Here is a 27,771-nt window from a genome sequence, read left to right on the forward strand (position 1 = left end):
GATGAAATGTGTCTGGATCGAGTATTGGAGCTTTTGAGAGCAGCTGGTTCTGTCAGTTTGCAGTTAGTGCAAAGCTCTTGAAGGATATCGCAGCACGCTGCTCTCCATTTCTCTAATGAAACGATGCGATCACAATTCTATCAAAAGTCCTTAATACGTCCGCTCGATAGCTCATATCGCTTTCGCAATCGATTTATAAACACTTCAGATCAATTTCATTTACCTCCTCCCTTTGAGAACGTTCTTGCAATGTCTGCAGCGTCCACAACTCGCTCGTTGGTGAAACTATTAGCGAAACGATTTATTTAATCGGTCTGCCCCGAGCTACGAACGATATTGCCATTTCACGCCAAGGCCAGACTGCTCAAGCATCCAATAAACCTGCTCCTCGATGGTAGACTTTTTTAATTTTCCATTAACCCAACCGTTATTGCTGCAACAGCTTCGCATTCCGAGTCTCTCCTCTGTCTCTTTTTCTCTAGTTCTATGAAGCTTTTTTCGCACCCAAAATCGCTACCCGATGGGAAAGCCCGAAAGCTGCCAATGGGGAGCTCCAATCGATTGCGAACGTGCCCGTGCCGAGGGAGCAATAAAAAATTTATTTTATTTCCTATCGCGGTAAAGAATTTCCGGCCAGCGCGCAAACCAAAACCCCTTCTCATTCTATTGGATTCTATTGGCTGGTCCTCCCTGGGGCCGAACGTGCTTGCTGTTGGTACATTTATGAATCCAAACGATCCGATCTGGCTGGTTGTGGATTAGGACAATCCCAACCCCTTCTGCTTTCCCGGTGAGCTACAAAACGGAAGATTTAAACGGGCACAAGGATCACAGGTGGCGTCCGAAAGCTCCTCTCACACTCCATCCAGGCCATCCAGGGGTTGGCATCGGTTCAATCGAAGCACAGCCTTGACACCTTTTCCGAAAGGATGTTGCTCTCGGATCTTCCGGGTTCCGGGTGGTTCGGTGCCTCAGCAGTTTGCATAAGCCTTTGGCTCAGATTTGGGTCAGGCATTGGGCGCTAAAGTTGGAAAGTTTATGCTATTGTGATTATGTTTATTAAAAGCAAGCACAACCGGCTTTGTGGTTCCATTCACAGGTCCCAGGTTCCTGCAGGCTGTCCCGACGACAGATGGTTTAAGGATAGCCTGGCAGGCTGGGCAGACGATTATCAGCTATTGGCTTTATGGTTCTAGTTGGTTAAAGATCACCAAATGGATTACGAATCACGAGGCAAAGGCCTCTAGCCAGGGAGGTTCTTACATATTTTAAAGCCCTTGGATTGAATTTGACAACAACAACAGATATTGAAAGAGCTCAAGGTTTAGATCTCACTGAAGACGGAAATACGGAACACGGAACCTGCGGCAACTCGAAAGGAAAAGTTTAAATACTTTACCCAATCCCCCGGAAACCCTGCTCAGTAAACTTTACAACGTACTACAGCTCGTTCGGCCACGTCGTCCATGTTGAGCAGCAGGAAACACACAACGTGCCAATATTTCCGCATAACACATCCACAGCCCGACCATAAATAAGGGTTCACCATATGCCACGAGCGCGAGCGCAATGTGGGGGCTTTTGCAAAGATTTTGCGGCAGAAATTAGCGGCATAAATTTGACAGATTATTGCTTTTCGCACAAGGCTTTCCTCCGAATGGGGGTTTTCCATGGAAAACTGAATGATCTACCCATAACCGTCGGTACCGCAGGTTAATGCTTTCATGCCAACCAACCAACCAACCAGCAGCTGCTAACGACGAGGCTCGCGTGGAGAACCGTCGATAGCGATAGCGATAGGTCGTTCTTGCACAGTCATTCACCCCTGGCCGCGTCATAACCATATGAAGATGTTGTAAAAATCGTTGTTTAACGAAAGCGAACACCAGCCTTTGAGGACTCCATCGTACGCGAAGCATATCGTTAAAATCCTGCCAACGCTTCGGTGTTCGAGGTGTTTCCATTTCGTGCACAGTGTGCCGGATATTAAGCCTTAATGGACTCATAACTTTAGCTTTTACGAACTTCTTATAAGCCTCGAAACCGCCAAAAAAGCTGAACCTCTAAACAATACCGAAGATGAATCACGAACAACGGCGCTGTCAATGCTTTTATGTTTCGAGAATCTATCTTTGCTTTGTCACATAAATTAGCCCAAAAACGTCGACTTAATCATCGGAATCAGCGGAGAAGGGGCAGCGGCCGCAACATCATCGCGCCTCTGGTTTCAATTTACAAAAAGGAAGCTTAATGAGGTGCGAAGATAGAGTCCGCCCAGGGGGAGAGAGTGCGTGAGAGAGAAAGAGAGAGAGAGAGTAGAAAGGGCATTAAAGCGTTCCTTAATGTCTGCAGCAGTGTCCTGCCAATTATTCAATATTCTCTCCACCTCCTCCTCCTGCACGATCGAGAGGGGGACGTCAGGGGACACTTTATTAACATTCAGCTTTACCCAAGGATTGTGACCGATTAGTACACTCCCCCCTCCCTCTCTACCTCCCATCAAATCAGTAGCACAAGCACTGCCAGCTCAGCCTAATTCCTTGCGCTCGTGCTGAAGGAGCATTAATGCTTCACAATGAACAGTAACACCTCCGGCTGGCTGGCTGGCTGGCTGGCTCGAAAGGTCGTCTACTGTTCGTCAACCGAACGACCGCCCACGACCTACACCAAACAATCCGGGGCACGTGCACGGCCAGGATCGTGGCACTGGAACGGCCATTCAACCGCCAGGGCAATCCCGGGGAATATTATGATTATGCTGATTCCTTTCTTTCTTCTACGGAGCCACGCTTTCAGCTGGGCCTGAAATTGAATGACCCCTAAATCACTGAGCCCCCTCACCCCCGCCTCCTGGACACCGCGCGGCGAAGGCAGACTGGCTGGCAGGTCGTTTATCTTGGCCGAAGAAAAGCGTTCGTGTTTTCTTGGTGGAGGAGGGCAGAGATTAAATTTTCGCAGATTAATCGTCGCTCATAAAGCCAGGCACCCGGTGGCCTGGCCTGGCCCGGTCTCGTCGTGCCCCGGTGGAACGACTGGTAGCGTGCTGGTGTTTCGATTTTTCCCATTTCCATTTAACGCCACACCGACGACAAAGGCGAGGGTACGAAAATTTCAAATTCAAAACAAAATTTCATCGAAAAGGAAAGTGTCAACAAGCACGGCTACGGCCACGGCCTGCTATGCTGCTGCAGGTCCCAAGCATGCTTGGATCCATGAGGCCACGAGAGCTCGCGTTCATCCGGAAGGCAACTCATCCGATCGTGAGTGGCGACGATAAAATGCGAGAGCGGAAAATGAGAGAACAGCGCAGGAAGGTACTCAAAAGGAAAACTTTCTCAACTTCCTCTCGGAAAACTGCTGTTCCGAAAGGGGAAGGAAGGGCTTCGATGACAATCGAAACGCGCTGTGTGGTCGAGTGGCCGAGTGGTGGCCCTTTTGCTGGACCATATGTGCGTGTGAGTGATGGTCGTTATTTCCGACGAATTAATGGTCGAATTCAATTTCATCCAATCAAACCTCCACCCCTCGGGCCTAAACTAATGGTGCTGGACATGCGGTTTTGGCCTCCGGGGCACTATCGAGCGGCATCCCGCGGTGCCAACCAAGAACGTTTCTCATGTTAATGCCGCCATATCATCGCATCGATCCGGCAATCGAACTTGAAGGGTGCTGCCCTTGCATTCGTCACTTGGAGTAAAGGAAAACCGAACGTTCCCATACGAGCATTTTCCACCTTCACAGCACCGTTCGTCAGCACTTGGTGTATCCCTTCAAAGCGTAACATAAAATAAATAAAACATGATGTTTTGTGAAGCAATTATTTATGTTTATTTTACGCGGTGTCGGATCAGCGCCGTGTAGTGGTGCTCTTGATGGTAGTGATCGGTGTTTGCGTAGGCATAAGGCAGCATCACATGACAGATTCTTGGCACTACCGCGAGGATACCGATCCGGTCAGCGACATAGCACCGCTGCTTCTGTGCTGCGCGTTACGTTAGTAGCACCGGCTACCGACGACCACTACAACGATTATCGTACCTCACTTTCTAGAAACCGGGTCCCAGGCATTCCAACTATTTAGCTGGTGCGTGAAACAAACATACACACACACAAGGCGGTAGCAAAACATTGATGATTTATAGCGCCCGACCCTTAGCCGGTCCGGTATCGCTTGCCCAAGCGTGAAACTCAACTATCTCATTAGCGGAGTTGCCTATGTATGTGGGTGAGTGTTCGCACATACTCCGAAGGACGGTCGGTTTCTATCACTTCTAACGCAAGAAGCTTCAGCCTCAGAGTCAGAGCGATTAGCGCTTATCGCTTGCGGCTCAGAACATGCTACGGTTACGCTACGGTACGCGACTTATGTTATGGGTGATGTTTAACATAAACCGCAACAGTGACGCCACCAAGCGACACCTGTACGCCATTGCTCCGTGCTCCGTCAAGGTCAATAGCCGTTCGTTAGGAGCCTTTCGGTTGTTAACACGATACTACCACCCCTCGGTGTGTGGTTGTGATTCCTCTGGCGGCCTAGGAAATGTATGTGTGCCTGTAATCTCTTAAGATGATAATGAGCTGAAAGGAATGAGCGTATCAGCAAGGAGCCCTTCTTTGGATACGCCACAGGATGCTGCTGCTACGCTGCACAGCATACTTTGATGAGTGTGGTTAATGGCCCCCAACAACAACAACAACCTAACCTCAACTAACTGTCTGGTGGTTTTGGAATTAACATAAATATTCTCGAATGAATAAAATATTATCAGATTAAAGATAAAGTAAAAGAGCGAGAGAGGGAGGGAAATTCGAGCGCCGCGAGGGCAATTTGGAAACAAAGACACTTAAAGCGAATGACAGCTGACACTGTTTACACATCATTTGCTTGTTGTCAGTAACACAATAGTTAACACGCCACGTCGTCGCTGCTCGACACAAACCCGGTGCGTGGTACGTCATCAATTGCAACTAGTTAGATAAATTTCCCGCATCCCGCAAAACGTTATCAGCTGCCCCCCCTCTTGTACCTTGATCACTGGAATGACCAATCTCGGCCCTCGTCATAAACCAAGGATCCACTGATGGTAATGCTTACCGACGGCTACCCTAATCGAACGCATCTCCTCCTCCTCCTTCCGCTGGAACACTGAATATTTAGCATTTCTATCGCATTCCCCCCCATTCCCACACGGATCCGGATTTTGCATTCCTAGTGCTTTATGAGCTTCGCTTTATGCTGCGCCACGGCGACCAAAAAGGTATGTCCTAGCTCGACGGAAGCGACTGAGTTTTACGACCAAACTTCGTCCTTCACCACTCATCGAATGTACCGCGTGCCTTGTGCGTGTGTCCGTGTGTGTGTGAAAGGCCTTCCCAGCGGCTCGGCCATTCACGACCTAACCCGGCGTTGCGGCATAAAAACACAAACCCCGTGCACAACCCGGGCTGTGCTGGCAACGCTTTTGGGCGGACAAATTGGGCGGAAGTAATGCCCTGATTTATGCTTTAGCCTCATTCCCCTTCGACGGCGCATTACATTCCACCGGAGGTTTTGATGGCACCATTGGTAGAACATGGTCCGGCCCCCCCTTTTCGTAATCCGGTCCGAGAAATGCGCTCCAATCGGCCGCTGCTGCTGCTGCTGCTGCTGGGAGAAAGGAAGTCAGGATACCTGTCAGGACGCCGGAAAATCACGGTTTAACCCTCGCCAGCTTCCGAGCACACCATCAGCTAGGAGCAAGGAATAATTTGCGAATTCCTAACTTCGATTGAGCATCGTTTGGGTGGTGGTGGCCCGGGTGATTCGTGGAAATTCATGAGCCTCCATGACCACCCGGGATCATTTGCATTTAGTATCGGAACGATTTGGAGCTGAATTGGAAATGCTACGGCTGCAATTGCTCTAATTGATTGACGTGCGCACTCTTTCTATCGTTCTACTACAATCGTGTCAAATCGTGACCATAACTCAAGTGAACTGAATTCTAGCAAAAGGTAAATCTACTTCAATATTATTTTTAGGACCTTTTTTCAGGCGTCAGTTTTTTCGTTCTATAGTCGAATGAAATTGTGACGCCAGTTGCTCTGCATTGTAGCAAATTCCACCCAGAACCTGTTGGAGTGTTCTATCTTCGTCCATACACGGACTCCGATGTGACTTCGAGCGAAAGTCAAAATTCACACAGTTCACTCTGCGTGCCGGACTTGTAACGTGCTTGTCCGTTAACTCACTCGCTACAATGTCCTACCATGGAACATGGTACCATGGACCGGCGATACTGACCAGTCCGAAGAGCAGCAGCCAACGGAAAATGGAAAAATGGACCAACGAGCAGGTCCAGCTAGCAGCCGGGGCGCCATTTGCATAGCGCTCGAGTGCCAAAAAGTTTCGTTTGGCCAGCAAATTTGATTATGCAGTTTGGCTCTCGCCCCAAAAAACCCTTGTCCAGTGTTGTCGGTGTTGTCCTTTTGGCAGGGCCATGGCCACGCTAGGATGAACGATTTGGTCTGGACAAAGGATCAAACCGGGCGCACAGCAGGCGGCAGCCTTCAGCAATCCCTCAAATCAACAAGTGCCAGATCGGCGCACTGCTGCTGCTGCTGTGTGTGTGTGTGTGTGTGTGTGTGTGTGTGTTGTATCACGAAGGACGTGTAAAGTGGTGGATTGATGGAGTCAAATATAGAATAAACCTCCTCTCGCTCGCCTGGGTTGCGAACCCCGTTACGGAACGTGCAACAAGCAGTCGATGCGCCACGACGGATGGCATTTGAATGCAATGCCTGGAAATGCACTGACAGAAAGGGGAAGAGAAGTCGTCGCGAAGTCGTCCAAACTCGTGAGGCAATGGCGGGAGGATATTCAAGAGTTGTTAGCACCGCCTGCTGCGTCGAGTTTCAAACTCCACCGGAATGGTGCTACAAGAAGGTCACGAGAAACAAAGGTTCTACCACGCCACGGGGCTGTCTCCAGATGCATTTCACCAAACCGGGTCCCTTCTGTCTGTCACTGGCCTGGGTCGACACTCGGGTTGCCTGGTTTTGGGATTTCGATTTCGAGAGTCATCTAGATGGCGAGCAAACGGTTCGCTTTGAACTCCTGTCACGCCTGGCTGCTTGGATGTTGTCTGCAGTTCGCGTCAAACCAGAGCAGACGGTGCCGAGAAAACCATCGTCGTCGACGGAGCGTTAGCGCGATGCATGTATAAATAAATTCAAATGACGTCCTCCAAACTGCATGCCGTGGTGGGCTAGCAAGTCTGGCAAGCAGTCGCGGTCTGCGCCCAGACAACTGCCCGGCCCCTGTAAACCAAGGGCCTTTCGTGCCGTCCATTGTGTTGTCGCTATTATTTTTAATTAAGTGCTTACTGTACGGCTTCAACGACCTTTTGTGTGTGTGTGTTGTTCGGACCGACCACTGCCACTTGTTTGGGACATTAATTTGGGGGCAAAACGGATTGTGCATCCACCATTTGCGACGGTAAATTAGATTCGGGACACATTACATTCACGTGAGGTTATCGTTGTTGTTGAGATTGGCGCTATTCACGTTTACAGAGTCGTCTTCTTAAATGTTTATTCTGAGGCAGAGAACCCTCGAATTCAATGGTAATGTGCTTTGAGGAAAAGTAGCTTGTGTTGCTATTAATGTTTCAGCCACTAAGTGTACTATCTATTACTCCTAGTCGATACAGCTTGAAATAGCAGCAATTTCTTCCACCACGGACACTGACAAAGCTGCTGCTCTACGTCCAGGGCACAGTGAAAGGCATCCATTATCACATCAACGTACAGCTCGAAGCCCACATAACCCTTCGCACCGTTAGGAAAACTTAATCAATAACAAATTTCCTTTTCCGTATGGCCACCGCCCGACTTGATGAGCCGGAGATGGATTGATGGGGTTTTTTGTTTTACTTTTACTGCCGCGGTGTGTCCTCACATTTTTCATTGTTTTTCATCGCTGGCACCACCGCCACCGGAGCGCCACCATAGATTCCACGCGCAAGAAGAATCGGTTAGTTTCCGGTTTCGCTAGCTCCGGCCAACCAAACCGGCGGCACCACCGTTTTTCATCGGCTTTTCCTTATCCGGTTACAAGCCGGCAGTCGGCACCGGTATCAGTAGCAGTAGCAGGAGCAGCAGCTGCTGCTGCTTTTGGTGCAGTGGTCGATCGATCACACTGGCCGAACCGGTTAAGGACCGGGACCAAGAGGGCCACTCCCGGTGACCACACATGTCATTTGATCGCATCCGCGACCTACCGCGAATGCGAGCGGCCATCGCGAAACCGTTCCAGCCATCAAACAAATTACACCAGCATCCATCAACTCCACCACCGACCCGGTACCGAGGGGACCGAGCCGAGGGGCGCTAATGAAACATAACATGTTGGCCACGGAAGCGATGACAGCGCGCACAGCCGGGATCGGTCGCTAGATCGTTCCATGCCGTTCCGCGTTACCTCGCGCGCGACATCCAGAGGGCCCGGGAGTTGGGTGTTGAGAAATTAGCTTTCATTCATTGGCATCGGTTTGCCCGGTAGCGCCGGGTACCGGGAGACATAACGCGCCACAGATCGTTACAGCTCCGAGCGTTCGGATAGTATCCGCTGGCGAAACATCCGAGACTCCCGTCACTGAACTCATGAATAATGGATGCCTGTGGTTGTGGTCTGACTGTTGACTGACAGTCGAACGATCTTTAGCTCGATCGAAAAATACAATTATAAGTCAATAATAAACACCAAAGCGAGTTGCAAACGTCGAATCGAGGAAATGGGATGACTCGAAGCAACCATTGGGTGACGCCATGATGGATGCACTTGTCATGCCGAGCGACGTGCACGGCGCGTCCATTCGTTAATTCAATTTAATGCTAAACCATGTTATAGCTCATGTTCTATCATCCTAGACCCCGGACGACCAATAATAATACCATTTAACTGCTTCGCATTCTAACAAAAGGGTGGGGGTAATTTATGTTTCTCAGCATAAACCACTCCACTTCCAATGCCACACACGACGCATACACGGCAATGCATTGTATATGTAATGCACCCCTGCACCTAGCACCCAGCATTAGGTGACTCATGTTTATGCAACGCCATCGCACCATGTCTTCGCTGTCAAAATGTATGCAAGACGAATGTCGACGTCGTCGTCGTCGTCATCGTCATCGTCGGTCCAAGTCCGGATCCGGAGAAATACCCATATTTACGCAGGCTAGGAAGGCTGGCAATTGAAACATTTCACGTATTTCGTACCAATTAAACCATTTTGTTTTCGATTCCTTAATAGGCCCCTACCCTGCGATGGGACTGCATTCCCTTCTCATCACTGCAGCCTGGTGCATCTCGTCAGTCGGTTGCATTGCAAACCAGTCGCCCGGTCGACCATAAGCCACCCTCTAGCTCCATTCTCATCCTGAGCCAGTGTGGAACGTGAACGGACATTCCAAACGATGACTTAATGGCAGGGTATCGTATCGTCATGCTGTTGCTGCACCAGGTTGTTGTGGGAACCAGCCACTCACACAGCCTAGCTCAAACTCCCGGATACTCAATATGGCCAATTCTAGTAGGAAATTAATTATTTATTTCAAACACTCACTCTTCTTCTTTTTCTCACTTCGTGAACTGGGTCTAGGATGCATTTTCTCGATGCTCTAGTGCGTTCTCATGCTGTTCTGAAAGAACATTTCTCTGACATGACTGGCAGTAAAACATCGAACCCGTTGGAGTGCTGCATGCTGGTAAATTTAGTTACACACCAAACTCGAAACCACAAAAGCTTGTAGTAGCCCTTTGACCTCAGCATTGGGATGTTCTGTGGTCCGTTTACCATTCTGTGTCTGTGCCTTAACACTGACAGGGCTTTAACACACCCTTCCAGGGGAACCCGGGGGGATTCCTGGTGCAAAGCACAAACATTGCTTTGCAAATCCCTTTTCAACAATTGGGTTTTTGGGATGGAGCCATAATGCACGGCGCTGGCTGGCACAGGAAAGGAGAAGTTTATAGTCATACGAGACAGGCATGGCATGCAGAATGTATCTCCATTTGAACTTTGGTCCTACGAGCCAGAGATGAGAGAATATGAATCGCATCGCATCGTTCACATTCTACTTCATGGTTGGTCTCATCGGCTGCATCGGCTGGCAATTTATTAAGAAACTTGGAATATGTATATTTTGCATGATTGAGGTGCCAATGCCCCAGCCTGTCTGTGGTGTGTGTGTGTGTTTGGCAGCAAAGAACAATTGCTCCATGGAGGCATTCCAATCGTCTTCACAACGGAATCATTCTACCGTGAAGCCCACAGACGGCTTTCACTTCACTGTTCTTGGGGAGCAACATTGTTCCGAATCAAATAGCCTACATCATTTGATACTAAGCAAGTAAGCATGCGTAAATAGGATGATATGCAAGACACCTTTTTCTAGTTCCGTTTGAATCGGTTTGCCTAATCCATCAGCAGACGAGCCGGTAGACATTCGAGATTCCAATTGCAGTAGATTGCAATCAACATTTGCATCCGAATGTATTCGTTCTTCGTTTGCCCGCTGGCCGATATGCAAATTGAAAAAGTATGGTTCAATCGTTGGCAGCATAACGGATTCAATCATCATCGGTTGTGATCAGACTGTTGAGATACAGTAGATGCAAATACGTACGTTTTACTCACCCTAACCGTATGCCAGTTATCGAGGAAATGTTCCCTATCTAATGTTTCCTGATGCTATGCATTCAATAGTATTACTTACGCGGAATGATTTCTAACAAAAAAAAGCCAATAACCACAGAGGCAGGCGCTGCAACGAGCTCCATAAAAGTACGAACGAGGTCAATTGGAATGCACCTGTTTCCGGTGCTCGGTGCCTGACCCAACTGATTTCAACTCGAAATCGCTGTCAAACATCCGTTCGCTGAAAAAGGGCAACCAAATCACAACCGAACCAAACCACAGAACGAATCTGTTAAACACAACCGCACCGCAGGGCATCGATACGTACGGTGTGCCAGTGATTGATGGTGTGTCCAAGAAGGACGAGAAGCTTTCGCGAGGAGAGGAATCTGGAAGGGACGAACATGCTCGATGACAAACCACCATCAAAGCGAGGAAAGAAGGGTGGGACGAACTGCTCAGTGCGAGTCCTTCATGTTGATGCCTGCCTGATGAAAACGATAACGGGTATCAGATGGTGGAAGCCTTGGTAAAGTGTCTTCAGTGCTATTGCTTCACAAATCGCAACGACCTCCTATCATGTGGTTGACGTACTTGGTCCTGACCGATTCCGGACTCCTCAACCGGGTATGTAATGTGGTTCTCCTTATCGTTGGTGTGAGGCTTCCGAAAAAACTCCGCTCTCGAGATGGTTTCGAGGATTCGTCAGCTTCGTCCGGCTGTCGGTCACCCCGGTTGCCGGTTAAAGAGGAAAACCGAAACTAAAGCCGTCTGTCACTCTCGTGACTCTCGCAGGAATCCTCAGAAGCTAGAGAAGGGAAAAGGGGAATGCCTTTTTCCGGGCACGTTTTCAATTTACTGGCGAAAGCGAAGCGCTGTGGACCGAACGCTATGGTAACGTTTGTTGGCTTAGGATTAGGCCTCCGGTGGCTAGAGTCTCCATTTCATCGCCTTTCATTCCATCTCGAGCTTCGGAGGATTTCTAAGGTTCCCCTTTTGGCTCTTTTCACTCACATACCAAATGCCAACCCGCCAACGAAACCAAGGTTGCCGGCTGGCTGGCCGACTGTTGGTCAGTTTTCGTAGGTCAGGGATTCGAATTTCCTCGCTCGCCTTGCTGCCTGCCTGATGATGTTGGATAAAGTTATGTGATTACATTGACCATACCTACGAGGCAGAGGCGTTCTGTTTCATGGAAAAAAGCAAAAAAGAAAAGGTTAATCTAGGCTGTGATCCGTGAAAAAAAAGAGGACTCCATTTTCCGGTTTGCTCATGCTCTTGCGGTCGAATCTAAATCAATAGACTGGGACCGGTGGGCCAAAGGGCAAAGGACCGCTTTGCCAAAACACCGCCTCAGCCATTCGATTGGAGAAGGTTATTGAAAATTGAAATTCCTAACCCTTCCTAAGGCACGTGTCCGGTACCTGGTAAGGAATGTCAATAGTTGCTGTTTTACTTGGAAGGAGCATCAGGCAGTAAAACATTTACTGGACCCTTTTTCGCTGTGTTGTTTTTAATGACATGCCACATAATTGGGATGTTCGCAAGGAGGTGATCAAAAAATGGTGTTAAGGATTAAGGATCCTCTTCCGAATAGAATTTAAAGTAGAACTTGAAAAGTTTGGAGGATTTAGAAAAATTAAATCATGAATGTTGCAAACCGTAACAGGCATTTCATCTGTTACAAATCGTGACACATTATTGAGGTTATAGTTTTCCTTTTACGCCGCTTACTATGTCTGTCAAACTTTTATTAGAGCAATAGTTTTGCAACATATGTTTGAACCTTATCTCAAAACCCAAAAAATCTGGTATAAAACCCGGCTATTAGCATAAACGGTGTCGTTTTTTTTTTTTTGCAAAAATTTGAGGCCAGATTTTCACGAGATTTTCTCTAGCTCTAAGCTAAAAGATTCACGCTTCCCGAAACCCATCTTCCCGGCTAAGCGCACCATTGGCTGGCGATATACCAACTTCGGGGCTAAAAATTGATTAATAAAATGGAAATGAGTTCCGCTGGTGGCACCGGCACTCTACCAGCCATCATCGGTTGTTAGATCGGATCGTTGAAAATCGGAAAAGCGTCGCACCACACGCGAAACAATTCCCGGGCACAACACCACAACACCTTCAGGTCGCGAGCACGCGAGGTATTAGCATAGGAATGCGATATGGAAATTACGAGAACTGTGCCGCCGGATACGGTCACCGACGAAGCAGTTTTCGAAATCCTCAAATCAACCATATACCACGAGCACCTCGGGATGCATTTCGAGGCATCGGCGAAGGATCCGCGAAACTCCGGTCAAAACAAGGCACCGCATGGTGTTCGTTGATTGGCCGCCACTACACTACATTTTCGTGTTTTTTTTCTGTTTTTGGAATAGAGTTTTCGTTCGCTGTTAGTGAATCGACGATGGCTTAGCAACCACCGTGCCACCATTTGTGGTGTCTGATCAGCTGTCAAACTCGTGAACTGGTGGTTGGCATATTTGAAATCGACGTTCTGCACCATCGCGCACAGCAGGCTGCGACACTCGCGGTATTGCAGAAGGCACTCGAGATATAGCGGTCATATGGCTTATCGCATTGCATTTCAATTTCACTTCACTTCAGCTGCATAAAATTTGTAATAAAGTCTTTACAGATGCCGAGATGTAATCGTGCAATTCAATTTTTGCAATCTTCTTACTACAGACTCTTCGCTTCCAACTATCCGCTAGCTACATCTCTATCAACATCACCGAATGAATAGCATAATGTTTCGTAGCTGTCACTACAGAAGCCATTCACCAGCTCGGGCTCTTTCAACCAGCCCCCAACCGCTCATCGAGCAGAAGCAATACTAATTGAAGTCACAACACATGCAATATGAACCACAAATCACCAATCCAATCGTCGATACGATCACGGAACCATTACAATTCTCGGCCAACCGACCGGCTACCGAGCTCCAGCGGTAGCCACGGCTCGACGCACGCCTAGCGCCTGGATCAAAGGCGTTTACACCGAGCACCCCCCGATGCTCACCGATGGTCGATGATTTATGGGACACTTCAACACCTCACCGACCGCTATCAAAAAGCTTTTTGCAATCCTCCCACCACAGCAGCAGTAGCAGCAGCAGCTAGTGAAGAAGCTCCAATCCAGGGCTCGAGTAAGACGATCCAACACTCCTTCTCCCGGTGGGTTCAACCCAGGGAGCTAATTGCAGCTGGCACGCACGCATTTTAATCGCTTTAATCGCCTCACTGCTGCCGTTGAAGCATCCCACGGACGTGCCAGAGGGTCTTAAGCCGGTTAGGGCCCCCAAAGGGGGAAAGGGATTTGAGCGTAACTCACCATCTCCGAGCACACCACCTCCTTCGTTGTCTCGTCCTCAAACACTTGACTTTACCACGGTCACGGCATTCAACACCCAGCAGCAGCCACGTGGTTGACGGGGAGGGGATTATGGAGAACCAGCTCCACAACCACCACAACCGCTCCCTTTCGGTGTTTCCTGGGGACCTCGGATCCCGGGGAGAGGTTCCGCTTTATTACGGGCGATTTAGATTTACAACAGCAGCGAGGCCAGTGAGCGGTTGCGTTGAACAGGATTGGCCGGTGAGTGGAATGCCAAAACGGAACCACGGCGCGATCCACTTATGCTTTCCAGGGTCCACCGTCAGCGTCCGTGGTCGTCCTGCCCTTTCTGCCGCTGGAGAACAATGCATCCAACCACGTCGTCCGGTTGGCAACAGGAGCAGAGGAAGGCCCAGGAGTGAGTGAGTGAGAGTGGAGACAATTTATGATGCCGCCATATGCTGGGGTGGTGGCCGCGCTGTACGCCTTTCGCCGCTGAATGGCTGAATGGAGATATGAAGTCTTTAATTGCGATGCCGCCCTTTCTTGGCGGAATCTGTTTCGGTCGCTCGCAAGAGACGTCTCGAGCGAGATTGAAACTGTCATAATAAACCCCCGGAACAGGCAGCAGCAGTAGCAGCAACATGGTGAAGCTGCATTAGGGATGGCGGCCGTGGACTGCAATCACAGGTCCGCCAGCGCCTGATATAGAAATTGCGCCGCGCCACGCAAAAAGCCGCGCGGTCCGCTCGCTGAGAACCTTATTCAATTGGAAATAAGAAATAAAAAAAAAACAAAACCAAACCGATGTTTCTACGCCACTTCTGCGTCAGTGTGTGGGAACCTGACATCACCGGTTCGCTTGGAAGATTTAATGGTTTTTCAAAGAAAACTATTGGCGATAACCACGCTACTAGACACACGGGGAGGTTAAATTGAAAGCAGCGATAGCGACTATCGTCATCCCACATTCCACGGTGCAGGATGATGGGAGTCTGATTTATGGCTCCCCCCTTTAGTGTGTGTGTGTTTGCTCCCCAGCTACTGAATAGCGCTGAGTAGCAACACACAACACAACTATTTATGATCCGTTCGCCGGAGTGCCAGGGTACGAAGCTGCGACGAAGACGAAGAAAAAGGCGGTCCAACGTCTCTGGCAATCGGCCATTTGAAAGCACAATCATAAATACTTCTCAGCTGTGATGGGCGGTGGCGACTGCCAAGACGGCTTTAAGCCAGTTCGTTGTACCATCAGGATTTGAATTTCAAAACAAACGAAGTGACTCCGGCGTCGAACTGACAACTCTAGATCAGGAATCGAGAATCGAAAATCACATACCGATACTGCAGTAACGTGAGAAGAACTCGACGTGGAGTGCTGCGCAGTGTTCGGTTAAAAGAGTAAGCACACGTGCACACCCCTTACTCTTCCTTATCATGAGGAGCAACTTTTGCCCCGCGTTTGGCGTATTTGGCACATTTTAGCATCCTTCCAGCGGTGCGCGTAAAGATCCTGAACGTACGATGCTCACGAGTTCCTGCCGTGCATCGAGCGGCCCCATCATCGTGGCATCAAAAAGACATCGAAGTGGAATTGAAGCGAAAGTTTGCTGCCTCTTCCGTCTTAAGTTAAAACTTCCTCACCAACCTACGTCGAACTGCACGTTGAATTCAGAGACAAGAGAGGAACGTAGAGAGAGCGCGTGGTCCGCGGGATACCACGAAGGAAACTTTGTACTTTCTGCGTACAAATTCCATTCCCGCTATTTGATGGAAGCAATGGGTTTCTCTCCCTATCTATATTCCTTTTTATCTTCTAAAGACACTTCAAAGTCGCATCCAATTCGGAGCCCCCGACGCTGACACTTGATGTAAGGGAGCTTCCAAATCCCTCTTCAAAATCCTCCATCGCGCGAAGTACCTACTACCAATGCGATCGAGGACATCCAACGGTAGAAAATAAGTAGCTCTTCAAGCTCCCCTTAAAGTGTTCCTCCTCCTTCAGCAACTTCTACCGAGCAAATGGCAATGATTAGCAATGTTAATGTGCCCTGGGCGTACTTACATCATTTGGACAGCTTATCGTTTCAATACATGCCACAAGGTATCAAGGGCGGCTCAGCGAGTGGCCTTTCATCAGCTCGCCAACCATCGGCCCCCGGTAATTGTTTGAACACTTCTTCCGAAACCCAGAGGCTTAGCTGTGGTGTCCACTAGCGTGCCCACTGTGGCGAGAGAATGAAATGGAATGTTGTCCTTTATGGGAATGTAGAGATACGAATTCCATACCTGATACCCCGCCCCCCGTGGTTGGGAATGACAGCATTATCCTGGGGTCGGCGACGGTGACGAGGGTCCCCACGTTGTCCATGAATGTCGTCCTTGAGATCGGTGTGTGATGGTCATCGCCTAAACCCTAGCAGGCGGGGCGGGGATGGCGTCTAATGAATTCACCGATGAATAATGGCCACCCAAAAGGCTCGGTCATGGTTCGTGATTACCTTAACCATCCGGCCGGAACTGGACCGCCCGGACTGTAACAATTTATCTTCCGCTTCTCCGTCTCCATCCTCACGTGTTGCACGTGCGCTGCTGAGCTCGATTCAGTTCAGGTGCCCTGGGGGTGTAAAAGAATCTTTGCAAAGACAGAGCTCAACCAAGTGGTACCTCATCTGTCAACGGATGCTCCATTCAAATCACTCATCGGAACGATGGCAGGCTCTTTACAATCAAGAGAGCACCAAGCTGGAAGCTTGACATGAAGCTGGCGGTGTTTATATGCTCGTCACCCACCCCCGCCGTGGTGTGTGGAGCCAACAAGCTCGGATTCTCACTTTTAAGTTGGAAGTGTGAGAAACGAACGGCAGCACAATATCCGGCCTGTCATCGTGTAAATGTCATCCGGATATCCTGATGTTCCGGGAAAGCAGCAGCACGAGATCAGTAACAGTAACTAGTGCTCGGTTCCATTCGTCCTACATACCGGAGATGGAAGATAGCACGGAAAATGGAGAAGTGTTCGAACAAATCATATTTATGAACCAATGCTGCTCGTATGAGCTTAAGCACTCTGCACGTGTGTTAGGGCGTTAGCACTTCCGGCATGTTCTAGGGATCAGTCCGTAGTTGAGTTTGCTTTTAATTAGAGAGATGGATGGAAAAGGAATGTGTTGCCTTATCGTGACCGATCAGCAGGGTCAGGTCAGGTTCATCTTAATCAATTCAAATATTGTGATGAATTGATTAAGACATTGGAAATGAATATGTGGTAACGCGTAATTCCATTAAATTAAGATAACTCAACAACAGGTTCAACAACATTCCAAAGAAGTACGGGACTACTTGATGGAATACCATTGACTGGCTGCTACCGGGGCATCCAAGTAGCAACTCGCACCTTCCTTTTGGTACGCTCCAAACCGCACGCCGGTACTTACTTTGATGAAATTTACATAAAACTTCTTCGACCACCCTCCGGGAATTGCACCTACCTGAAATGGGTCACTATGGAGACTCACAGAAACTACTTCGCAACTCCGGGCACTGCACTGCACTTTGGTCCTTATCAACAGCACACCGTTTTATCAAAACAAGTCCCCAACTCCAACACCACCCAAGGACAGGGTGGTGAAAATGGGAGAAAATATTTACTTACATCTCTCCCTCCCTCTCGTGCTACGTCCAATCATGCCCTGCTTATCGGGGTCTGCCTTCTCCTCCGAAAGTAAACGAAATCAGGATCTGGATGTAAATGTAGACTCCCTGGCCTTCCTTCGACTTCATCGCCGTGCAGTCCGTCTACAGTAGCCAGTAGCCCTCCTGCAACAAACACACACATTCATCCTTCGCAGGAGCAACAGCTTATCTGCACGTACCCCAGACAGAGACGATGCTGCTGCTCCTTCAGCACAATCTAATACACGCCCTTACTGACCCATCTTCTTCTGCTGTGCAACCACCCTCCAAACACACCTGTGAGGGAGGTTCGAGGATGCATCAGACTCCTCCAATGTCCGGCGATGAATCTTGGGCGAACTGGTTAGCGTTTCTACTGCGGCGCCGGTGGTTGGGGTTTGTATTAATATTCATGCTTGCTAGAGCGCGTACATGCATCCTGCTGCTGCTGCTGCTGCTGTACCCTGCTGCACACACAAACGCACGCCAAAAAGAACGATGAGCCACTCCAATTGAGGCGGTATATGGTCGATGGTACTCTGGTACCGTCATTTACTGTCACGGGGTTACCGTTTGTCAAACCGGCGTCCAGCAGCACCGGCGAAGGCATCTGCATAAATCTGCGACCGGCGCGAGTTCATCTGTAGATTGCGAGGTGGTGGTCCACCAAGAGTGGTTTCCAGGTTCTACTCAAGTAATATCGACCGACCAACCGGGCCGGGTATCATGTCGAAATTGCTCTCTGCGGCATCCAAAGGGTTCCAAATGTGTGTGTGCGTGTGTGGGAGTGAAGCGCAACATGAATATAAACATGTTTTCGGTTCGGTGTTAAAAATGGTAGCCGCATGACCGGTGAGCGATGATGAAGATTGCAGCACCTTCCATCTGCTCCCTTCGTGGCCATCCTTCGTTGCAGACCTTCGAATGCATAATTTAATACGCGATTTGTGCCACCCAGGACAACCGGAGAAACTAGTTGAACCTTATTTTCGGTTCACCGTTCTCTATTTCTTCGTTCTGATTGCACGGTAACAGGCCTCGGCCAAAAATGGCTCCATTGTTTCAAATTCCCCATTCAGCCATTCCGTAGATGAAGAACCGGGAGGTTTCCGGTCCAAAAAAACAAACAAAAAGAACAGAAAAGGATGCGGTTCTAGGCGCACCATTCTTGACCTGTCACATGAAAGTGGCCCCCCGGTTCGTTTCGGTGTGGTGCGGACACTGTGTGTTGGCCCTTTGTTTTGCTCCTTTGAATGCATTTCGGTCCGTTTGGAGCTTTTTCATAATTTTCTTTCATCACGAATTATGCTGGCCACCGGGGCTGGTGGAGTGAGTTTTCATTTTCTCAAGAACGCCCCCGTACTGAACACGGGACTCTGCTGCGGTGCTGGTGGGCGAACGTGTTCACCATCCGGTGCACCATCCTGGCCACATGTTTCATCTATGACCATAAACATACCAACATGATGATGGTGCTGCTGCTGCTGGTGCTGGTGCTAGTGCACTGTCTACAGATGTTCCACTGAAACACTCAATTACACCGCACCATATAGTTGCCATAGAACCGCTAATAGACGGTATGAATGGCACATTTTACAAACGAAACGAAAAAAAAGAAGAAAAAGTCATTTTGCTCCTTTCTTTCCAACTTTCCTTCCAGTTCGATAAACGTCTGGAACGATGTAAAGTTCTCTCATTCTTCGTTCGGATCGATATGAATGCTCTCTCGTGAATGTGAATATCCTTTTCGATTCCTGCCGCGGACGCGACGGTTGGTTTGGTCGATGAATAATTGTGCTGTTTACGCTATAAAGTTGCAAGTTTCAAATTAAAGATTAAAGATTGTCGCACGACCGGCCATTGGCATCAGCGGGGAGCATTAAAGCAAGAAGCCAAAACGATGTTTGTTCGCGTAATTTGAGCTCAGCAACCAGACAGATTTGACCGTAATTGACCTCCCAGTGTGATTTCGTATCCTTGCTCACTATTCAACGCCCAAACCGCGGCCATTTTCCTACCGAAGCGTAACAATGAACATCAAATAACATGCCCTCCCCCCACCGGGTATTGGGAAATCTTTTTCGATTTGCAGATTAATGGAGTTCAGCAACCTAACCTCACTTTCGTCGGTCTCCGCTCATTACTCAAATCGATTTCCGGAATGCCGGACTTCCTTTGGTTCGATTTCATACCATCATCGGTGAATACTAGTGCCTGTCGCCTACCAGGAACTACGACCTCGGCTGCGGCTTTCTACCGGTCCCGAAACTACAACATCCGAAACAAACAAACCTCTCCCTTCCGACGAGTAGTCTTCGTTCGTTGATCGGTTCGAATGAAAAATTGACGCACTAAAAATGGGAGGAGAAGGCGGAGGTGGCTTCGATTGACTATAAGAAAAGGAATGTCTCATGCCCTGATCCTAGCCAAATGATAGAAAGAGAATGGAAGTAAAAAGAAACCGAACAGAGGAAAAAACCGAAAAGCCGAAACTCGAAAGGACTCCCTTGTTGGTCCAGTGCCGGTTGACGCCATCATGGCCGCACGCTTGATTGCTTATTGATGGAGCTCTTAATTCTGCCTCCAGCCGTCCAGCTCCTGGGCCGTGAGTATCTCAATGAAGATACCAGAATACTCAACCGAAGACGCCTCGGAACTTTCGGAGAAATGGAACCGAAATCCCGGCCCAAAACCCGGGAGGCCGGTAAGTGGAAACGATTCCGATCAATCTTCCGTCTGATTTGTTCACACATTTTCTTCGCCTCGTCCCACCCCCCGTCTTTAGCCGATTTATTTAGTCCATTCTGCGTCCATCAGCAGCCGCCGGACACCGGTCCCGGCGTTTTTTTTTTTTTTTGTTCAGAATGGCCTCGATTGTTCCGTTGAAAGGGTGGCCTCGCTCGCGATTCCGTTCAAGTTCAGGGACGATGAAATGACTATTTGCTTTCCATTCTTCATTCCAACCTTCCAGCCTTGACGCTGATGAGCCTGCGCTCCCCCGTCCTTCAAACTCGAAGACAAAGCATCCTTTCGGTGTGCGCACACACACACACACACATACGCACATACCGGTGCAGTCATCATCTTGATCAAGCCGCAGATTATGGGCACTCAAAGCACTCTTTCGAGGGGCGACATTTATGCCGAGAGACATCAACAATGATCAGCCGAAATGAAGACAATGGCCTGTCGGTGCGCGGTCTAAAGCGATGTATATGGCCAGCGCCAGACTTGGTTTCATCAAAGTTTTCACGTTAAACGAGGCGTAAAATATTTGACGACAACGAAAAGCGATGAACATAATGGTGGTCCTTGTGGGGGTCGCAGAGGACCAATGTCGCAGGACCATGCCGCAGCACACAAAAACAAGGCGACAGGAGTTGCAATATCTAGGCCCCAATCCCTCTGCGAAAAACCAAATTCCACGAAAACGGATCTGGCACGATCCAATTGTGAATGGGGATGATAGCTGAAGGTGGTCCAGCGCCCAGGCGGAGAGGCCATGGTTGAGTGGATTTTGTGGAAAAGTTTTTTGATAGAAAAACGAAAACTGAATTGCTGCAAGCGTTTCATCAAACAAACTTGGACACTGGTCGGTGCCGGGATCGGTGTACACACCCACATCATCATCATCATCGTTAAAAAGGGAATCGGAATGGAGTTTGTCGCAAATCTGATACCCGATGGAACCGAAGTGAGTGGAGAATATAATTTACACCTAGCGCATAAAAATGCAATTTGCGGTTCAGAGGTCTTCGGATCGAGGGTAAGGATGCAGAACGAAGGTAAAGTTTCTTGAAGCAAAATGGTTTTTATGCAGCAAACTAGGGTAGCATCTACAAATGATGAATGGAAGTTAATGCCTGCAGAGCAATATCTGTGTTTCAATCTTAATGATTTATTGCAGTGCAGCATCTTTTTCAATAGATTCAACCAATAGAATTAATGTGGGTGGACTTTCTACGGCAACTGGATCCGTTGAGACAATCCCTACTTCACGAATCAAGAACAGGGTGTGAAAAGAAATATCTAGAGTAAGCTTCTGCGTTGCATTTAATACTTACTGCTTACGGATTTCCATACTTTTTTACTTATAAACGATAGAAGATTTTTATTCTAGTCGGCATTTCCAGCCATCTCCACAATTTCAAACTAAATAAAAAATTAAATTATTTGGTGGGTTTGTACTATTCCCATTCCTATCCTTCATATGATCCTTCGCAAGAGATAAATGACAAGAAACATGTAGTAAATCAATTATTATAAATATCAATTGCCTTTCTTGCTTCTTGGTCGGAAAACTTTCACAGGATACTCGGAGAAGGCTCACCATTCAGGAAAAAATGTAAAAATGACCCCACTACCCTCACTCGATTTTTCTCTTTTTCATTTTTCACCACTCCGGGTTCAACCGTCATTTGCTCGACTTTTTCAAACTGCTCGAGCTTTTTTCTGCAGAGGCCGTGGTGAGTTTCTCACCAAACTCGAAAAAGTGCTCGAGCATTTTGAAAAAGTCAAGCAGATGACGGTTGAGCTAGCGGTGTTCAAAAATAATTTTGTAAAAATCTATGGGAGGATATTGGAATCATTTTTACATTTTCCCCTGAATGCTGAACCCTCCTTGAGTATCCCCCGAAAGTTTTACGTGAATCCAAGCAGAAGTAGCAAAGATAGAGATTTTTTATATAGCCATGCATGGCACGAAGCAAGAAATCCAAAGATTGAATCTCAGGACCCTCAGGAAAATTACTCACCTCAAGGACTACACGCATACCACTAGAAAAAAAAGCGAAATTGGTGAAAAGTAAGGCAGAGTTCGCTCTCGAACCTGGTTGCTGAGCCATAAAGCCACTGAAGTATTGCATTTTCGACGGAGGTAGTCAAAAATGCAACCCTCCGTTCTCGATAACGCTCCGTGTTTACTCCTAGCATTAAAGAATCAAGTGGATTCGCAAATCAAAATCACCGAGCTACTAACATTACGTGCCAGCGTGGTTTCCATGGCAACGCCGTAATGGTAAACAACCGGCCGCGGCCAAACAAAAACCAACGTTGTGGCCACATCGTTCGCAGTGCCTCGATTTCATCGCAGAAAATCCGTAATTCGCAGCGCGTTCCCCGTATCGTTAATTCAATTTCCATTTTAATTTCCTCACTTTCAATCCTGTCAAAACACCGAGCCGATGTTGGCGCAAAAAAGATTGCCCGAAATTAGTGCCCGAAGATGGTGAACGCGCGAGAGACACGAAGAAAGAAAGAAAAAACGGCCAAAAAGTAATATCAAACTCCACCCCGGGTTGGCTATCTCTAATCAACGTAGCAGGCCAGGAAGGAGGCCGTCTGTGTGTGTGGAGTGACGTGGAGGACGGACCTCAATCAAAGCCACGGACACGGAGGCATCGCAACACGGACTGCGAGGACCGTGCATCACCACGGAGCAATCAAATCATCTTTTAAGTGAAACTGTGCTGCAACCCCCGGACCTGGGGAGCAAAAGAACCACCCCATTCCCTCCTCTCCATCCCAACAGCAGAGCAACAGCAGACGCAGTCCAGGGTCTCGAAAAACCTCGAAAAACGCAAAACGGAAGCAACGTGAACGTGAAGCAAAATTTAAGTCTGTTCGCCAAATAATAAAGAAAATACGTTCTCCGGAGTGAGGTGGAGCAGCCACAAAAAAGGAACGAAGCAGGAAAAAAGGGTGAAAAAGGGGGCCAAAAGGCCCAACCACCAATCCCTCGGCCATCCCAAATTATATAATGGACAATTTCTTCGCTGCCATATCATTATTCCGTCGACGGAAATATGATGAGTGCATCGAGGTGTGCAACGGGTTGCTGCTGCAGCAACAGCCGGCCCAACATAATGCCCTTCATCAAGGTCCTTGGGAGCTGAAAATGAGATCTATGACCCAGCGAGTGTACATCGACGATGTCGAGGCAGACGATGATGTAGCAGGTATTTTTTTTGGCGTGGCAGGAAGAAGGAAGAAGGAAGCTTCCCTTCCCCCTTATTTTCGATGGATTTTTGCACGCACCTTCTCTCTCTCTTCCGTTCTCTCTCTCTTTTGCTGAGGCATTCCTGCGGCCAAAAGCACCCCAGGGGATGAGTGCAGCGCGCACGTTACCTCACTCCAGAGACCAGAGCCTCCTGCTGCTGTTGCTTGCATCATTGTCTACTTGGATCCGCATCATGCAGCGACCAAGAACCATTGCAAGCATGATGCAGCAGCAGCAGCAGGCTCTGTGCCGATGGCGAGTGCCACGCGAGGCACCGACGATGGACCTCGTTCGGACCCTCGGAGCACCGCGTGGTATTTCCATGCCCTCTTGCGGGACGGAGGACCCCAAAAAGGGGGGTGGATCGAAGAGTGGGGGGTGTAGCATAGCCAATGTATGAATTATCCCGCGCGCGCTCGCTCGCGTGCTCCCCCTTTCCGTGGTCACTCCGAGAGACTCTCGCCGCCGGCCATTCTGGCATTCCTTTCTTCGCAAAGCAAAGCAAAAAAAAACAGCAACCGCAAAACAGCTCTCTCACTTGCTCTCTCCATCTCTCTCTCTGGCATGGTTTTCATTTTCCTTCTTTTCCCGTCTTCTTCGCCTCGCCGTTTTGCTTCTTCTCTGTTGTTGTTGTTGTTGTTGTTGTGCCACAAGTCCTGTCCGCGTTTTGCGTTCCCCCGTATCTTTACATTTATTTATGCACATGCACATCCTTTATCTTGATTATTATTATACATATTTTTCGGTGCTTCTCATTTTTGTTACGCGCAGCAGCAGCAACAGCAGCAGCTCTGCCTCCTTCATCTTTTACTTCTTCGACTCCCTCCTCCTTGTTGCTATCTTCTCTTTGACCGTTCGTTTCGCTTCTTCTGCGTTGGTCGCGCTCCAATCTCCGGGAGGAGGCCTCGAGGAGGATTTGCCTACCGGGGACTTCCAGACTCCGGCGTGCTTGTGTGTGTGTGTGCCCCTCCGTGTGGCACACATATATTTCTGTTTTGCTCCTATTGTTTTCTCATTCCTCATTCCATCGTGGGCTCCTTTCTGCACCTCCTTCTCCTGGTGTTTATCTTTAATTTCTGGCCAACCAAAGGGGGCGAAGGAAGACGGCAGGAAAGAAGGTTGCTCCTCTCCCCCCCCCCCCCTTTTTGTGCCGCGAAAGCTCTCGACAGCAGATGTGGAACAGCAGCAGCAGCAGCAGCAGCATCAGTAGCACAGTAGCAGGCAACCGTCTCCATCTCGTGGTCTCTACCTCCCCGAAAAAAAACACGTCGTATTTTGCGCTTCATCCGCCAATCCGCCCATCCCATCCACTCAGGAATTCCGCTCAGCTTCTCCACCCCTCCTGTGGGGTGGTTCTGCGCTGCTCGAACGATCGCGAAAGGAATTTATGGCCACGGGGTAGGGTTGTTTTTTTTTGCAGTTGTGTTGGGCGCGTAATTCGCTTCCTGCTGCTGCTGCTCCTGCTGCTGCTGCTGCTGCTGCCACTTTCCATAATCCCTGCAACCTTGCGAAAATTTTGGAAAGAAATGAAGTCGACCTGGTTCTTGGTTCTTGGCGATCGCTTTCGCAGTAGGAAGACTTGAATTTATAATATTTATTAAGATCCCCCCAGGGATCCCCGTAATAATAGGTGTTTTGTTGACCGGAAAGACACCTATCCAGGTGCCATTTGTAATTCAAATTTTTCGGTAATTAACCCTTTCCCTTCTCCGGGTTCCTTCGCTGCCAAAATCCACCCGTTCTCTCTCGCTTCGTTCGCCCATTTTTACGATCCAATCATGGGATTGCACTATTAAAAAAGGAAGATAATAAAACAACGGTCTCCTGAGACGACTGTTCTTAATCTTCAACTTCCTGTTCCCTCCCCGGGGGGAACAGGTCGGTCCGTTCTGGCGGGAACGGTCCGTTCTGGCCGAGGGTTGAGCCTCGAGGAGTCCTCGATCCCTCTCTCCCTCCCTGAGCCACTCTCTTGTATCCTCGAGCTCGAGGACGAAGACGATCGCGATCGTTAACAGGAATGTTGCTAATGCGATCGCCTCGGTCTCGTCTCGGCGACGGTGGAATCTGCGCTGGACGCGAACGAAGCGCACGCGTGTCCTCCTCCTCCACCTCCTCCTCGTGGTGGTAGGCCTCCAAAATGGAGGAAAATTATGTTTTGTTCCACGAAAATTATCCTCCTCTCTCCCTCTCTCTGTCCCTTCCTTTTAGAGGATATTTTGGACACGCAGACGATCGCGACCGCACCACGACCGGGCACCTCGATCCGGACCGCCAAACCGATGGCTACGGCCACAGGCACCACCGCCACCACCGCTGCCAACCGTCCACGCACCGGAACCGGCCGGCCAATTACGGGCATTGTAATCAAAATCATATTAATAATCATGCTCCTCTCCTTCTTTCTCACACACACACATTCGATCTGTCTCTCTCTTTCTCTCTCTGCCATCATGTAGTCACGCCCTGGAACGCTGTCATTGCAGCGCCCCGGCTCGACACTTGGCAACCGGACAGCCCCACGAACGGCCTCGCGAACCGCAGGTGGTTCAGCACGCCAGATGCGTCTCGGATCGGCCTCCATGTTTGCGGCCGGTGATCCAACAGGGCCGCTGTTCCACATTTCGCGCCTCCATCCGGACAAGTACGCCGATCGGGATGCACTATCGAAACCCCTTTTTCAGTATCTCTACTACCACGAAGGTGACATCCGGAAGGCGATGGCACTGTGTGATGCGGTCCTTAACCGGCGTCGACTAAGAGCCGGCCACGGACCGGATGAGCAGGATGAGCTCGCACAACCCCGGAGTGGATCGGCCCGACTCGACACCGGGAGCGATTGGTGGTGGAATACCCAGAAGGCCCGCTGTCTGATCGCGATCGGTTGTCCCCGGGAGGCGGAACCGTATCTCCGGAAGGCACTCCAGGAGCTACTGCATCCCGATGTGGTCCTATTGCTTGCCCGGATCTACGTCAAGATTGATCAACCGATGGCGGCACTCGAGGTTTGTCGGACGGCACTCGAGAAGCTTCCGAATGAGATCGTCCTTTTGACGCAGCAAGCTCGTATTCTGGAGCTCGTAGGGAATCTGACGACCTCGGTACGGCGCTACCGGCAGATTGCGGTGCTGGATCCGATGAACACGGAAGCGTTGGCCTGCATTGCCGTGAGCTACTTTTACGCCAATCAACCGGAGACGGCTCTGTTGTATTATCGGCGTATCTTGGCGCTGGGGGCGCATAGTGCTGAGTTGTACTGTAACATTGGGCTGTGTTGTCTGTACGGTGGCCAGCTTGATCTGGTGTTCCCGTGTTTTCAGCGCGCCCTAAGGATGGCGACCGGGAGTGAGTTGCGAGCAGACATCTGGTACAATCTGAGCTTTGTCGCGATGGTAAGATGATGATGATGATGACGTCACAAATGGTGCTGACGTGTTAAGACATCTTTTACTCCCTTTTGTAGACTACCGGTGACATCCATCTGGCGCGTCGCTGCCTGCGGCTCTGTATCGCCGCCAACGGATCGCACGGCTCGGCACTGAACAATATGGCCGTGCTGGTCGCACGCCAGAAGCAGTACCACAAGGCCAAGTCGTACCTCGTGGCCGCCCGTACCGCACTGCCGGCGAGCGACGAGATTGGCCATAACCTGAAATTTATCGAGAATTTCCAATAAAACCCCGGGGGCAGTCCCGTTGTGGCACACGACCATTCTCGGTTCCAATTTTTACTAGATCCGGACGTGCGAAAACATAAAATATTCTGCTTTTGACCGGTCTTCTAGCCATTCGTTCCTTGATTAGTTTGGCATTCTGGCACCGGTCCCCCCAAAAAAAAAAAACCTGTTTCTGGCCAGTGGCCAGTGTGTTGTGTATCCGCTGCGCCATTGCGCCCGCTGTGAAGCGCTAATGGTCTTCGGTCCCCGCCGCGCGTTTCCATTAATGAGATCGGGAACGGGGGAATCGGTTTTGGAGTCTGATTAGCCGCGCGATTAGTTGTCACCGCGTTGATCGCGTTTCGCGCGATCCCGATCACCATTGGATGATTGTTGGGTGCTGATTGATGATTCACTTC

General features: G+C 49.3%; 1 protein-coding gene across 1 annotated transcript; it reads left to right on the forward strand.

Moving 5' to 3' along the window:
• The first annotated feature begins 23,460 nt into the window (after positions 1–23,460).
• On the forward strand, positions 23,461–27,373 carry LOC125952844 (tetratricopeptide repeat protein 8). The gene is made up of 4 exons (XM_049682579.1): positions 23,461–23,659; positions 25,909–26,060; positions 26,157–27,089; positions 27,161–27,373. The coding sequence occupies exons 1-4, from the start codon at positions 23,461–23,463 to the stop codon at positions 27,371–27,373; spliced, it is 1,497 nt and encodes a 498-aa protein (XP_049538536.1).
• The last annotated feature ends 398 nt before the right edge of the window (positions 27,374–27,771 follow it).

The sequence above is a fragment of the Anopheles darlingi genome, chromosome 2 (assembly GCF_943734745.1).
Source record: "Anopheles darlingi chromosome 2, idAnoDarlMG_H_01, whole genome shotgun sequence".
Lineage (NCBI taxonomy): Eukaryota > Metazoa > Arthropoda > Insecta > Diptera > Culicidae > Anopheles > Anopheles darlingi.